Below are 14918 nucleotides of genomic sequence, written 5' to 3' on the forward strand. Positions count from 1 at the left end.
TGTCCTTACTTTCTTGTCCACCAGGTGTCGTGCCATGCTATGACCGTGAGGGCGCCACTATACATACGCCGGAACGCTGCCCACACCCCTGCCGAAAGAGATGTTTGAAAATTGTGACTGTAGATATATACATACTGGAGCGCAATGGAGGGCAAACTGCAGGTGAAAAAGTAAAAAGGAGCATAGCAACGACGGGCTGGCGTGAACGTCGATATGTCGGGTATGACGTACATGTTTCCAAAAGAGACAACTACATACAGAGAAGGTTGCGACACTGAATATTATCAGCACAAAAGAACGAGAAACGGGACATTTTCCGCCACCTCGCCCGCGCAAATGTTTGCGCCCAACGCTGCGTTGGCGTGACTGGCGGGGATTGGGATATGCAAATGGTTTCTGGGATGCTTCCCCACGGGAGGCGGTTGCATGCATTCATGAGAGCGGTTGATACTGCCACTCAGCTACGCAGGAAACATGAATGTTCGACGCTAGCGCCGCGCTGCGGACAATCGTGGGTCGACGCTGACGCCCTCCTCCCGCTATCACACCACTGGTATGGGAGACGTAATGACGAGCTAACTTCGCCGCTAATGACTGCACGAAATGGGCTTCATTGCGGCGTCTCATCCTACGCTTTCTAGACGACACTGGGACTACCGCTAAGGTATCCAACTGAGTGAATGGTTTATATCTCGCTGTTCTACCTGAATCGTCGTAGCAGACGTGGGAGTGCTTCGAATCATTCGGTGTTTTGTACTGAGTGTCGAGGGTAGTGAAGATTCAGCGACGCCGGAATGGGAACAGTTTGTGGACGGTGCGTGGAAGAGAAGTTTCCGAAGGACAGTCGAACGGGTGGTCGCTGGGCTGCAGTCAGGCAAGCGACCGGAAGGGTTCGGAAATCATTCTTTGCTCGCAGTGAAGTCGTAGCGTGGCTGGTTCATTTAGCCCGCTTACGAAGAGTGGTTCAGTGAGACCGTTGAAGATGTAATCGATAGTGTCGTCTGGTATGCGCGTCGTCTGCAAACGACGGCTGCCATTGACTGCGTCGTCGACTGCTTACCGTCTGCCATCGAAACTCGTGTGTTCGAGCCGGAATGAATTCGATTCTTTCCAGCTCATTGATCATACGTTGTTGATCACTGATTCTTAATTGGCGCATAATGACTTGGAAGCAATCAGGTTGTTTTCACTGATAATGCGATCATTTCTGTTCAGTAACACCGACTCGTTCAGGCGTACTACATGATGTCGACAAAAGCAGAAGAGGACCAGGTGTTGTGAAGTGTCATCTGGAAGTGGTCCCCTAGAGAGGGAGGCCACTGCGAGCCTGCAACCGAAAGACGACCCAGCCACAGCGTTCATGGTGACCGCTGCGAACTACAAAATCGCTATCGGATCCTGTGCGTGGGCTTCGCCACTGGACATTACACAACATTTGGAGTTGAAGGGTTAGTAGTCATCAAGTGTTATCTCTATTTCTTTACGCTGCTTTTTCTCTGAACATGCTACTTTCTTTAGCCGTAACTGAATTCTTAACATTCCAGACATGTCCCACTGAGTTTAACAATGACTTTTCACCAACTGCCTACAGTCTCTATGTGTAATGTCCTGAACGTTAAGCAATGGCGCGAGTTATGCGCCCATAAAAAGGCAGCTTCATAGTAATGCATGTCAGACATTCTAGGACAAAAATTTTGAATATTGGAAAATTGTAAGGTACCGGTGTAGCAGTATTGAAGGGTTCTAACCCAGGATCATCGCTTCACCGGAGCATTCCCTCTACCTCAGACTAAGGCGACTTTTTCTTTAACTACGAAGTTTCTCTGGAAGCTATATTTCTGCTTTGTAGCCGCATAGCTCCGCTTAAGTGGATGCCAATGAGTAATCTGCTCCCTTATTACAAATTTACTCCACCTTGGGGGATTCCTAAACATTTGACCAAATATACATTGTTATTCAGAACAAAAAGACAAAAGAAGTTACGACGCCATTTGAGAAGTATTTGCGTAGCTGATCCTGGATTGGTAGACATTGCAGATGCAGGCAACTATCTTTCCTTCCTTCGTCTCTCTCTCTCTCCATTTGGGGGTGGCGCAGGCGATGACGTTCCTTCATGACAGCTTCAATGTATTCCAAGGCTCCCGGCCAGTTGGCCGTCGCAGCCAGAGCGACCATCCCGGCATCTGGGGATCGCTCTTCTCAACGCGTAGCCGGCCCGTGATCGTGATCGGAGCTTCAAGACGCTCTCAGCTGCCCACCGTCGCCGAGTCGCTCTTCAGACAAGGTGAGGGGTCCCGCATATTTTTGTGGCGAAAGCTACATTGGCCACGAACTTGAGATTTCGCTGTGGCGCTGCTCCGAGGAGGCACAGAGACCGACCTTGAGCCGTTGCCTAGCAACCGCCGCAGCTGGCGGACGCCGCGCGCTCGCCGCGCCATCTGGCATGACGTCACACCGCGCGCCTCGCCGCGGAGCCTCCGTTTGGTATGACGTCACACCGCTTGCCTCGTCGTTGCGCTCGCCTCCGCTCGCTTCTCCAGCTGCGTCGCATGTCTGATAACATGTCGGAGGACTGAAACAACAGCACAGCTACACAACCAGATTAACGACTTGTAATCAAGATTAGCTAAGGCTATCTAAGCTATGCCTTACCTTTCACTACGTATATCCTGGTATAGCCGAGCTAAGCCACTGCCAATTTTTTAGCCTCTCTGAAATGTCATGGGACCTCGCCTTGCGTGACTGCGTTGTTTGTGTGAGTGTGCGTGTGTATGGGCGCGTGAAAATCACAACGATAAAGACAACTGGGCTAGGGATTCGGGGCGGCGACATGGTTATTACTAACGGCCAGCCACAAATAACTAAATACAATGAATTGCTTATCAGTAATAGTTAAAAATTTCACAATTAGAGTATAGTTAATCACTTTACTAGTTACCATGCTTCGCCTGTTTTGCTGATGTCCGCCAACATCGGTATTACTACTCCGCAGAAAGCTTCTCTTTACGTCAAAGACCGTTTATTCAAAAATTAGTAGCCGGCTTCCCTGGAACACCTGCCATGTTAGTCATGCAACACAGAAAAGCGACAGCAGATTGGAAATCCAAATCGACGTTTTATTCTTTCTAACTGCGCTCGCCGCATGTCACGTGACCCGCGTAAATCACTCTCGTTATCCTTACAGTGGGACGAGTGACCTTGATATGCACCTACTAGATGTTATTTTATGGGGACGGCACCGGCGATATCTCGGGGAAGTCTGGCTATAACAGATGGCGCTGTAAAAAGACGCGAAGCAAGTCCATGAACGAAAGAGTGCTGACACTCAATTTACGACCCCCAGCGTGTCCCAGGATCATGCCAGTACTCCTATAAGTTCGGAAGAGCACATGGTTATGGCTCTTAGGCTTAACACAACTCCTCTCTCAACCTCAGTGGTTGTCGCGGTAATGTTTTTTATCATACTTCTGTTTTTGCTGTACTCCGTATTTCAAGCCTTGGTCTCTTACCTTTATCAAACCTCAGCTACTATAAATGTTGACGGAGACGATTAACAGCGCAAAGACGGTACAAAGAGAGAGAGACACACATTTGCGCTAACTAACGTATTTTGGCTGCTAGTCAACGCCAGTGTTTGTATCGTTTCCTTTGTTTCGTCTTAGCCCTGTTACATCCTCTTCGTCAACATGCACCCGCTAACCCGTATAAGCCATATTCTACTTTAAATCCCGAGTGTCTTCCATCTTTTACATCCTGTGCGTTCCTCAATAGTTTCATTTCGATTAACGGCCATTAGTCTTCCAAATGTTTGCTCTATCACCATCACATCGTCATTATGATCATCACCATGAGCTTTTTTTCTTTTTCGCTTTTGAGTGTTCTTATAATAATAAATTTTTTTTCTAATTCCGTGCACCACTGTATTAGACGTTTTGCTGGGAATAGGCGCTTTAAGCAAACATATAAACAAGCCACCACCATCACCACAGCTGTCATAATCATCATCATAATCATCCGAGTTAGGTCCACTCCTGGATAACAGTTTCTCCCTGTCATGTCGTATGCTATACGATTTCGGGTCCCGAATTATGCCGGTTTCGTTCCAGACGTTGTTCCATTCTTCCCTGAAATTGCTTGAGCCTGCCACTCCATCTGACAGTCGGTTTCCACCGATAACATCTCCCTACCCATGGAACCTTCTATGACGCTCTCACAAGCCATCCGTTTTCAGTTCATCGTATTCCTTGTAGTGTTTGTGCCTATTGCTTCTTTTCAATTTTATCTAAAACTGTCTTTGTTCAATAAACGGCGCTACTCCCTTTAATTAACGTTACACTTATAATTGCTTTTCGTTTTGCTCGTCTCACGATTTCTAGCCTCAATTCTAGCCAATTTGGTAGCCTCCAAGTTTCGGTCCACCACCAACAAACCAAAACCTACACTAACGATTGTGGGCTTTGCCGCATAATGCATCACCACGTGGCGAAACCACCTTTCACGACGCACAAAATTGGTGGTCGAAATTTGTCGTAATCTGGAGCCACGGTTCATTTCGTTTTACTTGGTCATGACGTCAATCGTGACGTAAGCAATAAGGAATGCGGATTCAAACGGCCGACCATTGGAACGGCAGGTCTGATCGCAGCGCCCGCGGTAGACGCCCCACTGTAGATGCATCCAGTCCGGCCGAGTCGCTGGGTCCAGTTTATTTCTCGAGGCAGGGTTAACCCTTATGAAGCTGATCAGGCGAGTCAAACGTGTCGTCATGTCCTGTCACTCGTCGTTGTCGGCGCTGATCCTTCATGGTGACATGGGTGCGAAGCACGTCAATGCGAGTAAGCGACATCAATGGTTTGCTCCTGCGGCATTCACCGTGACGTCAAATACCCCTGGACACGTCACCGGAAGCAGCGACGAATGGCATAGGACCAAATTAAACGCTAAAAAATGCTGCCTTTGTTGATTGGATCTTGAGGAAGACACGTTGTCGGAGCTGTGGTTATAGCTACACTAATGACATGAATGGGAGTAAGAACGTTGTTGGGGAATATAATAAGGAGTAGAGTACACCGGGCGTTTCAGTGAGTATTTTACGCAGGTTTTAAAAATAGACTTTTAGAAACAAAACATGGCTTTTGAGACATGGTAGCGTCAGTGGCGGCCGCCATTAGAAACTACATGAGCTGTGTTGATTAGTAAGCGCGTTAAGTGGCATTCAATGGTCAACTAATCCGGTGAAGTTCATCGTTTGCAAAGCGATGTTGTGGTAGTGAAACGCATTGCAGCTCAAGTCAGGAGCAACCTTCGGTGGAATTACGCGTCTCCTCAATCGATGTTACTTAAGCGTCCATAATGTAGAAGAACTGAGCGCCGTTTTCTTTTACCGCGACTTCCGGGGCTCGGACACGAATTTAACAAATCGTGCGGAATGGTTCCTCCACATACCTCCCGCGTTCGAACGCTGTTTTGCCGAGCTCAGATAGCATCTGTTTTTCCCTGACCACTAAATAAGATTGGCATCGCCCGAAGAGGGTCAACGGCGGCGGGTTTAACGGCGTTCCAGGGATTTTCATATATTTTTCGCCGAAAGCAGTCAGAACACTCGTTGCCTTATGGGCCTCCGACGGACCTCGCCGGCCGTGCGCGTCAGCAGAACGGGCGGTTCAATCGTCCCGTTATTGCGAACGTCTGTCTTTCTCCTGTTTGCTCTTTTTTTATTTCATTTCTTGCTCTTTCGGGTATTGTTCTTTGCGTTGAAGCGGAAACTTCGGATATAGGAACGACGACTATTATGAAGACATGACCCTCGCCTTGTTCGCTTTTGCGAGAGCGGAAAGAATGTGTGGAGATAGGGGAAGTTTGCCGGTGTAACTGCGACGTGACGCCGTTTTCCGGAGCATTGGAAAGAGCGTCATGACTGAGCGTTGCGGAATCCGGCCGTAACAGGCATCATCGTACGTGGCTGCCAAGGGATCGTGAAAGGATAGCCTCATCGTAGCGCTATTCAATCAATCAATCAATCAATCAATCAATCAATCAATCAATCAATCAATCAATCAATCAATCAATCAATCAATCAATCAATCAATCAATCAATCAATCAAAAGAAAACGACTTAATTACCACTGCAATTATTTTTGTGTAAGAATAACTGAGTTAATTAGTTATCAGGGAAAGATAAACAAACCAATGTTGCAGGTAATCTTTGGCGGTCGCTTTGATTATGGCCGTAGTTTGAACTCTCCACTGCTTAGCTCGTCTATCGTACCTGATGAATGCTGCTTGGTTTCTCAGAGATTTCGCTAGAGTACTTTGCACGAATATGTGCAGGCGCGCCCATAAGTAAACGGAGCACGCTATTGCGTTCGAAGTGCAATCACGCTTTCTCCATGGCTAATGATGAAGCGTTGTTTGTCTACAAGAAAGCCCACCAACCTCCGCTACCAGCACGCACGCACCACTTCTGGAAATTTCAATTGGGTGACGCGTGAAAAATATTCGAAGACAGTTGCGTGCTTGGTTTACTTTTGTCCGCACCTGTACATGCACTTAGTCCGACAGCATGTGCTACAGAATGGGCCAAGGAACGCACTGATAGAATTCCGCGCAACTGACGAAATGCGCAGACTGCGAAAGCGGGCGGTTGGATCCTAATCGATGGTAGCTGGCTCGTTGACTAGCTGACTAAATAATCAATGGCGAACAGTGCTTCTAAACGTGGTCGATGCTTGTGACCACTCCCCGAAAGCCATTTGATAAATGGGTAAACAAAAAAACTGCTGCTTGAAAACTACCCTTTTCACTGTCGCCGCTTGAAAAAAAGAACAATGCATAACAAGCTTTAGACAAAACGAACAACGCAAGGACGTCAAAGAGAACCACACAATGAAGTCCTGCCGAATGAAATCAGATATAATAATTAAAACACTACTTGGTGAGTTAACGTAAAGCTGCCGTTTAAATTCAACGTACGAGAAAATGCAAACCCCAGCCCGCTCCCGTGGTGTGCGCGTTCGAAAAAGAACAGATCGATTTCAAACAAAATTCCGCTTACAGTGACGTCACTGTGCGAAACCGAGTGCCACCCGGTTGAATGTGAGAAAAAGAAAAAAAACGCTGTATTGAGCTTGGCAACCACCACAAGAGGATCTTTACGGTGTTGGCCCAAATCGCATTCAACGAAACAGCGCTCCACTTTGTATCTTGTCGTTCTTTTGGGCTGTCGTCAGGGCGACGAGTATAATCACGCTGGGATCGTGAGTTTATACAGGCATACCTTCTTCCCTGTACCACGGCTCTCGTCGAAGAATTCCCAAGTGTGACAGACAGTGAATGCGAATTTCCCGCGTGGTTCGCATTCCGGGCTACGCATTCAAGCTGAGTTTCAAAATCTGCCACACGAACTACGACGACGACATTGCCCCGAGGATCACCGTGAAGGAAAGCATCGAGAACAAATCTCGTTTAGCGTACCTTCTATTCAGCAATTATTCATGAGCTTGCTTGACGTTTGTGTGTGCTCAGTGTCCGCGACGAGGGAAAAGTCAACAAATCGAGGAAAGAGAAGAAAAAAATGCAGAAGTGAGAACAACGCGAGGGGAAGGGGAGGGGGGGGGGGTGGAGGAGGGATTCTAAAGAGGATTTGAAAGAGAAAAAAAAAGTTCAAGGGGAGAAGAAGAAGCCAGACGTATCGATTAGCGGATCAAACTTTGCTCGTGCTTTGAAAACACCAAGACGAGATGGAGGCTTCAAGCGTTAACAAACAAAGTTCTGCAGCCATCCGAGAGACGAGAGGATGTGCGCGTCGTTAAGAAGGCACCATGGTTTCCACGGGATAATGCGCGCCTCTAACTATAAACGCCCTCGAAAACCACTGTTAGCTGGCTGCGCTGAACGCGGTTCATGCCTCTTTCAAACACAAAGCGACTGCACACAAAAGTTGTATTTCTCTTTTAAGGTTTAGTTTTCGTATTAATGCAGCCTTCATCAGGGCAGGGTACAGTATAGAAATGAAATAAAAAAAATTCCTTCGTTTCCTTTCAAGTGCTGCAGTCGTGAAAGACCCCATTTTCTTAAATGGCTAGTGTTTCTTTTTTCCCCCGTTTGGGTCGAAAGCTTTCTCGAAAGATTTTTTTAGATAGGGGAAAAAACTGCGAGAGTTTAAAATCTGCAGCCCTACGCATTTACGCTCTTGAATGATATACAACTCAAACGAAACAATTGACAGAGAAGGTACTGTAATGGGGATTACTTTGTTTAGCATCATCGCCAAAACACAGCCAGTTATTCGGTAAAACAAAGAACTGGGAAGAAATTAATCGAGGAGCTCAATTCACTACCGTTATTAGTGTAGAAGCGGGCTCTTTCTTAAAGAGCGCACCACCTATTGTTAACGCCTGAGACCTGATTAAAAATTCATTGATGAACCAGTTCGCAGCAGGCGAGACCTCAATTAGATACAGTTGGGTTATATATTCTCTGCTCCCGTTACAGTCGCAGCAAACGTCGATTCGCATGTTTCTGTAATTAACCGAATGATGACTTCACTTGGAGTTGAGTTAATCCCATGGACTTAACGCACTTCTAGCAAACACGGCAAGAGCTGGAAAAAACATATTTAGAAGTAGGTGAAATCAATTTTTATGTTACAAGTTCTCTAGTTAGCAGTAGCACAAAGAGCGGCAATAGTGCGATGAACGAAAATTCGCACTTTATTATCGCGCAGTGCTGAATTATCCTGCCTCGCAGGATTATAGCGACGTAAACGAGCAGCCAAATATATAACCGTCCGTCGGCACCGACTTCAGAGCAAGCGAGCTTGTGTGAGTCTCGGCAATTTGTCGGGCCCAGACTCCTCCCTCAGGCCTTTTAATTTATCAAGGAGAAAAGAGAAAGGGCGAAGAGAGCGTGGTCATCAAAGGCAGAACGCCATCCCCCCCCCCCCCCCCACCCTCCCTTTGGGTGACGTCACGAACGATGTGTCCGCCGCGTTCCGAGCCACACCCCTAGCGGCGGTCTCCGAAGAAGAGTATCGAAGCAAGACAAATCCAAAGCCGAAAGCGAAGACGAGAACAAAAAAAGCGCAAAGAGGGGAAAGCAGACGAACAGCGCAGACGAAGGAATCCGGCCCGCGCTCGGCGCGCCGATACGTAGCAGACGACGTCCGACACAGGGCGAGGAGCAGACGAACATCTGGCGCTGCGGCCGACGCCATGACACGGGCAGGTGCGCACAAGTTTTTTTGGTTTCATTTATTTGATATTTCTCTCTGTGTATCTGCGTTTCGTCACCGAACAGGGGCCTCTGTGCGCTGATTGATTGAGAGCGATAATTGAGCACCTGCTTCCGAAAGCCGCGGCAGTTACGACAGGAGCAACTAGACAAAACGAGAAGCCTGTCTAGACACTTTTAAAACTGTTCCGTTTTGTTTTTTTTCTCTGGTCGTTCGGGACAGAGCGATGTTATATGACGTCGCGTCAATCCGGGGTTCTTGCGCAATTTACTATTTCGCGATGGCGAGTAATTAACCACTTACCTCTCTAAACCGCTGTGTTGGTCGGGCTTAGAGACGCCCACGTGATCCACGTTGTTAATGAGTTTAACAAGTGACGCGCATTTTGAAGATTACCGAGAGCCTGTCTGCCTGGAGATGGATCATTGTTTGTGGATGACGCACTGGTAAGCTAAGTGCCATTTTTAGATGGGCATGTCTAGACATGTTGCTTGCTTTTAATTACAAACTGACGTGAAATCAGGGTGCATAGAATGCATGTCTGTAACGATTTTCCTTTTTTATTATTAAAGCAGGAGTTTTTGCGCAAGTTAATGCAGCTGAACGTTGCTTGCTTTGACACACGTCGCATTTAGAGCAATTGTACGTTTTCTCACTCGGTCATTGACCTCGACACAGTCGGGAATATAACTTTGCTATCGTCTCAGAGTAGTAGACCATTACTTAGTGAAGCTCTTTTTTAAAGACAAGCGTTTTAATACGTAGTGAAGCATCAGTATTACATTCTAGATGCCATATGACCTCTCTAACGCATGCTGCTAGACGCACAAGACAATAATTTTGCTTTTTGGGACTCTCCGTGAGCTAGTTTGAGATTTTTATTTTTAAATACGAACGTTTATTCCGAGCCCAGGCATGGGATGTCTTTGAGTACAATTAATAGTTCTCTCAAATTATGAAAACAAATTACCGCAAAAAAATTGCTGGAAAACGAGTATTGTTGATGGCCTTGGGCGACTATAGCAGCCGACTCAAATTTCAGACGAACGGCGGACTACGAGTACTTGTTGAGAGCGGCGACAGTAACACAGAAAGTTAGTTTGCTCACGAAATGTGACTATCGAAAGAAATAGATGAAAAGGAAGGTTCCTGGAAAGGTACGCTACTAGAAGAGTGCTATTAAATGGAGTTAAATGTGCGGTGTAGTAATATTCGGTTTTCTCCTGCTAATCCGTGTTTGAATTCTCCAGTTATGGATCGTTTCTTCGTGGTTTTCATCTAAGCTTCCTTCATAACAGCACTACGAAGGTTAGCTTACACTACGCATAAATACCTCCGAAAGTAGCAGATTGGACATCCGTCGCCGTAGCTCAGTTGGTAGATCACCGGACGCGAAATTCTGAGGTCATGGGTTCGGGTCCCACCAGCGGGACGTAGTTGTTTTTTCTGGTGCTTTTTACCAATCTCCCATTGATGAGAAGCTATAAATGAAAAAAAAAAGACTTCCCCCTATGCTCTTTGGTTTCGGTGGCTATTGACTTCCGTCATTTAGGTCTTAAAAGCATCGTACGGATAACTCCACGTCGTGAGTACAAACCTTGTTTTGTAATAAGGGAGTAATTATTCACTGGCATCCACCCAAGTGCAGCCGTACGGCTACAAAGGAAAGCTATACAGCTTTCGAGCTATTGATCAATTCGCTCTCGCCCTACCATAAGCTTGCCGTCCCGGTTAGCTCAATTGGTAAAGCGACTGCTCCGGTGTAGCGATGGTCCCGGGTTCGAACCCCGGACCAGGACGAATTTTTCTTTAACTACGAAGTTTCTGAGAAAGCTGTATAGCTTTCCTTTTTAGCGTATGACTGCGCTTGGGTGGACGTCAATGAGTAATTACTCCCTTATTACAAATCTACTCCACCTTGGGGTATTCCCCTAAACATTTGACCAAACCTTGTTTTGAATGACCCATCAATGACCAATGTCCGGTACGAAACTACATCTTCCCGTTAAGTGAGTCGAATTCCCCGTCAGTTGCCTCGAAAGTGCTGTGCGGCTTGTGTTCGACGAAACATGGTAGCTCCTTCCGGGCAGACTCGGGAGCCGCTCGCTACCTCGGCATCAGGGGGCAAACAAAACACCGCCAGCAGGCGTCGGGGACAGGAAGCAGGCAAACTCCGGCAGGGGCATAAGCTAAAAACAAACAAAAAACTCTTTAGCGGGTAACAGGATCCTGGAAGCAGAGAGAACCACGTGACACGGGATCTGGGACGCTCGTTTGTGTACTGCTGACGCTCCTTCTCTAGACCCCGAGGCAAAAAAAAAAAAAAGAAGAAGGGAGCAAGAAAGCCTTCAAGATGGAAAGAAGAACATGAATTCCACACAGAAAAGCGGCCGGACGTTGAAAACAGCAGCTGGGTGTTTTTTTCGCGCCCTTAGGGAAAGAAGCTAGGCGCGATGCAGGCTCACGTGTTTGCGAGCGTTTGTTTGGCTAACGTATTTTTCGCTCGACGTGGAAGCACTAAGCTAAGGCTGTGAGAAGTACAGTATGGAGGGAAGCAATTCGAGGTGAATCTTCGATCTCCTCTCGAGATTCGTAGGAGGACACACGAAATTTCCGAATAGGGAAAAGGCTTTGCTCTTCGCAACCTCGTCGAAAGTGCGCGGGTGGTAGTGGTGGTGGCCAGGTATTGACTGACCAACCTAGTTGTTCGAAGAGGAGAACATGCATAACCACTCAGCCGTCGCGATGTATATATGCACGTATATTGGTATAGTACACCCACATGTTCGTATATATATATATATATATATATATATATATATATATATATATATATATATATATATATATATATATATATATAGCGCTAAACATAGAGTTTCTTACTATTACCTAGAGGGAAAGCTGGCGGCGCTGCACTTCAGCCACCATGGACGCCCAAAGCATCATGGGGCGGTGAGCCACTTGTTGCGGCATAGTCGTAATTTTTCGGAAACATGGAGTGGCACTACTAAAACGTTTCATTCCGAAAACTCTGTTCGTGTGTGCGCAGACGACTTTCCCGCGAACGCAGTGTGCAAAACCCTTAGTAGTGAAAACGCGACGACACACGACTCCAATAAAAGGTTTCGCTTTTCCGAAATTTCATTAAAAAACCTCTTATAGTATTTAAGCAACAACATCTTGTTTGAAAACATATTTACTTTTAAAAGTGCGCCTGTTAATTACGAAATATTAGTTTTTATAGTGTTCATTACTAGGCCAATAGGAGAGCGAGTCGTCTCTTATTTTGGGCAAACTTTGCACTTAAATTCTTTTCTGCTTGTTTGTTGCAATCAGACAAGATATTGAATATTAGGACGTTTGTAGTTATCAAACAGCTTAATTTTTCTATTATTTTTTGGCCAAAAGTTGCAGTTCCGCAACAAGTAGCTCACCGCCCCATGATGCTTTGAGCGTCCATGGTGGCTGAAGTGGTCTCGAGGGGTCGCCATGCAAACTCCCATAGACGGGCTGCCAGCTTTCCCTCTAGGTAATAGTAAGAAACTCTATGGCGCTAAAAGGTAACCGTACTTGGTTGCTAGAGGTAACCTGCGAAATTGAGGAACGCTACATTTAGGTAACCATTTATGCGAGTCGACGTTTCGGACAGAGCCTGTCCTTTTTCAAAACCTGTTGATATATATATATATATATATATATATATATATATATATATATATATATAGAGAGAGAGAGAGAGAGAGAGACGTCGTGCGACGAGACAGACTTCTAAGTTAGTACGAAGAACAAGTTCTGTCCTTTCTGCATTGAGGTTGAAAACGCCATCTGTGTTACTGGTCTAGAAGAAGACCATCTAGAAAGAAGCATGCAAATAGTATGATTCTCTACCTTACTAACCAACTGGTCATTGGTTGACCACTGGTAATGCGTTGCCCCCTTTTATGTTGTCACTACGTGCTCTCCCATATATGGCTACAATATTATAAGGGTTGTTAGCGCACCGATCGCACAACCAATGGATTATGGAATTCCGTATGGAGAATGCATTATGTATTATGCGATTGATGACAACGGGTTACACGGTCTTCTTAAGCGATGAGGTCATTTTGTGCTAACGACGACTACGAAAATCCATTAATCAAGAAGCACCATAACGCATTATTTTCCTGTGGCGTTCTTCTTTTTTTTCCCCCCGAAAATAGCTTCCTTTCGATTATAGTTGTTGAGCTGTTTCGTACATTTTCGCCCAATTTCTTCATAACAGCTCTTCGCGAGACCTGTGTCACGTTTTCGCGTTTTTTCTCGAGAAACAAGCTTTCTCGGAGCAAAATGTTGCCGAGCAAGCGTCAGCAACCTTGCGCTTTGTCATCGCCAGGGCTTCGGGTACGTGTGGCACAAGACAGAAAAACACCGCGACTTCTCCACTTCTTAAAAGTCACGGCCGCACTAAAAAATATGAATTTTCAGTTATATTTCCTTTTTTTCTGTTCCAGTGCCTATCGATTGAGTTTGTCTAGCATCCGTCATCTGTTATTACCTGTCATTTCAAAAGATCCGCTCCTGTTACGATTTCAAAAAGAACTGGGTGCCACTTCTTGACGTCAGTGATGTCGCCAAGGTAAATCGACGAAAACTGTGGTCACGTGACCCAAGTACCTGTGACGCAAGAGAGATGCGGCGTCGACATGACAGCGTCCCCCCCCCCCCCCCCCCCCCCCCCCCGAAAGAACAGTCAGGAGTGGGTCGGCCTTTGACGTCAGCAGTCCACCACGCTGAACGTGAAAGAGATGCACGCTGACGTCGCTTTGTACGTACGAGCGAACGAACGAACGTACAAACAAATGTACAAACAAACAAACAAACAAACAAGGTAACCAATTTCTTTGGAAAACTAAACCGCTAGAGTAAAACAGGTACCTGCAGGTGCAGTATCATATGCTGTGTAACAGTCTGTCATCAGTACACTGTTTAAAATGACATTGTCGAGTACCAGTACACTGACTTTTTCGCGCTAAATGGCAAGGCAGTTCAGTATATGCCAGTGCTGCATAATAGATCATAAGTTTGCAACCCTGGACTGAATGGTCTTGCGAGTAATTATAGGCTGTAGTGAATAGCCTGTGATCATGGCGTCGAAGCACTCTGCCTTCTGGTTTTCACTTTCTCGAATCTTGCGCCTGCCTTCCAGAGCTTACATAAGGTTCATCAGATAAGTGTAAGCGATGCGTTTTACTTTTCGGGAGATCTCTCTCCTGTATCAAAACGCTCACGGCCGATACCTACCCCCCTGTAAAGGCCTCAAGACGGCAGAGGAGCGTTGGCTTCTTCGCCTCTACACCAACACGGTACTGTGCCCGGCAGTGCTCAAACATTTCAATTCGGCCTTTTCGGACGAGTGTCCACGTTGTGGGAAAGTGTTTGCGGACACGTATCGCATGGTGTGGGCATTCCCTGCCAATCCTGCTTTCCCACCCCACCCCCACCCCACCCGAGAGGACTGGGAGGCTGCCCTGCTCGGCTGCTCAGCTCTCCAGGACCAACGAGCCCTGGTGACAAGAGCCCGGGCCGCCGCGGAGGCCAAAGGGGTCCCGGACTGGGGATCCCTCCAAGTGATTGTGAGGGCCGGGCCCTTCAGGCACGGTCCAAGCAATACCTCTCTTTTACATACCATAAATAGAAGTTT

General features: G+C 46.6%; 1 protein-coding gene across 2 annotated transcripts in view; it reads left to right on the forward strand.

Moving 5' to 3' along the window:
• The first annotated feature begins 2114 nt into the window (after positions 1-2114).
• LOC149347545 (uncharacterized) overlaps positions 2115-14918 on the forward strand; it is a 54029-nt gene continuing 41225 nt past the window's right edge. Inside the window, exon 1 of one of the 2 annotated variants that reach the window (XM_089587192.1) lies at positions 2115-2284. Coding sequence is in view for 1 of the 2 variants with exons in the window: in XM_089587190.1 (XP_089443316.1) it covers positions 9213-9225 (13 nt within the window). In the remaining variant the exon portion in view is untranslated. Of the gene's footprint in view, positions 2285-9118; positions 9226-14918 lie in introns of those variants that run through there. The other variant, XM_089587190.1, reaches the window with a different exon arrangement.

The sequence above is a fragment of the Amblyomma mixtum genome, chromosome 4 (assembly GCF_055824585.1).
Source record: "Amblyomma mixtum isolate Tamu chromosome 4, ASM5582458v1, whole genome shotgun sequence".
NCBI classification, from domain to species: Eukaryota; Metazoa; Arthropoda; class Arachnida; order Ixodida; family Ixodidae; genus Amblyomma; species Amblyomma mixtum.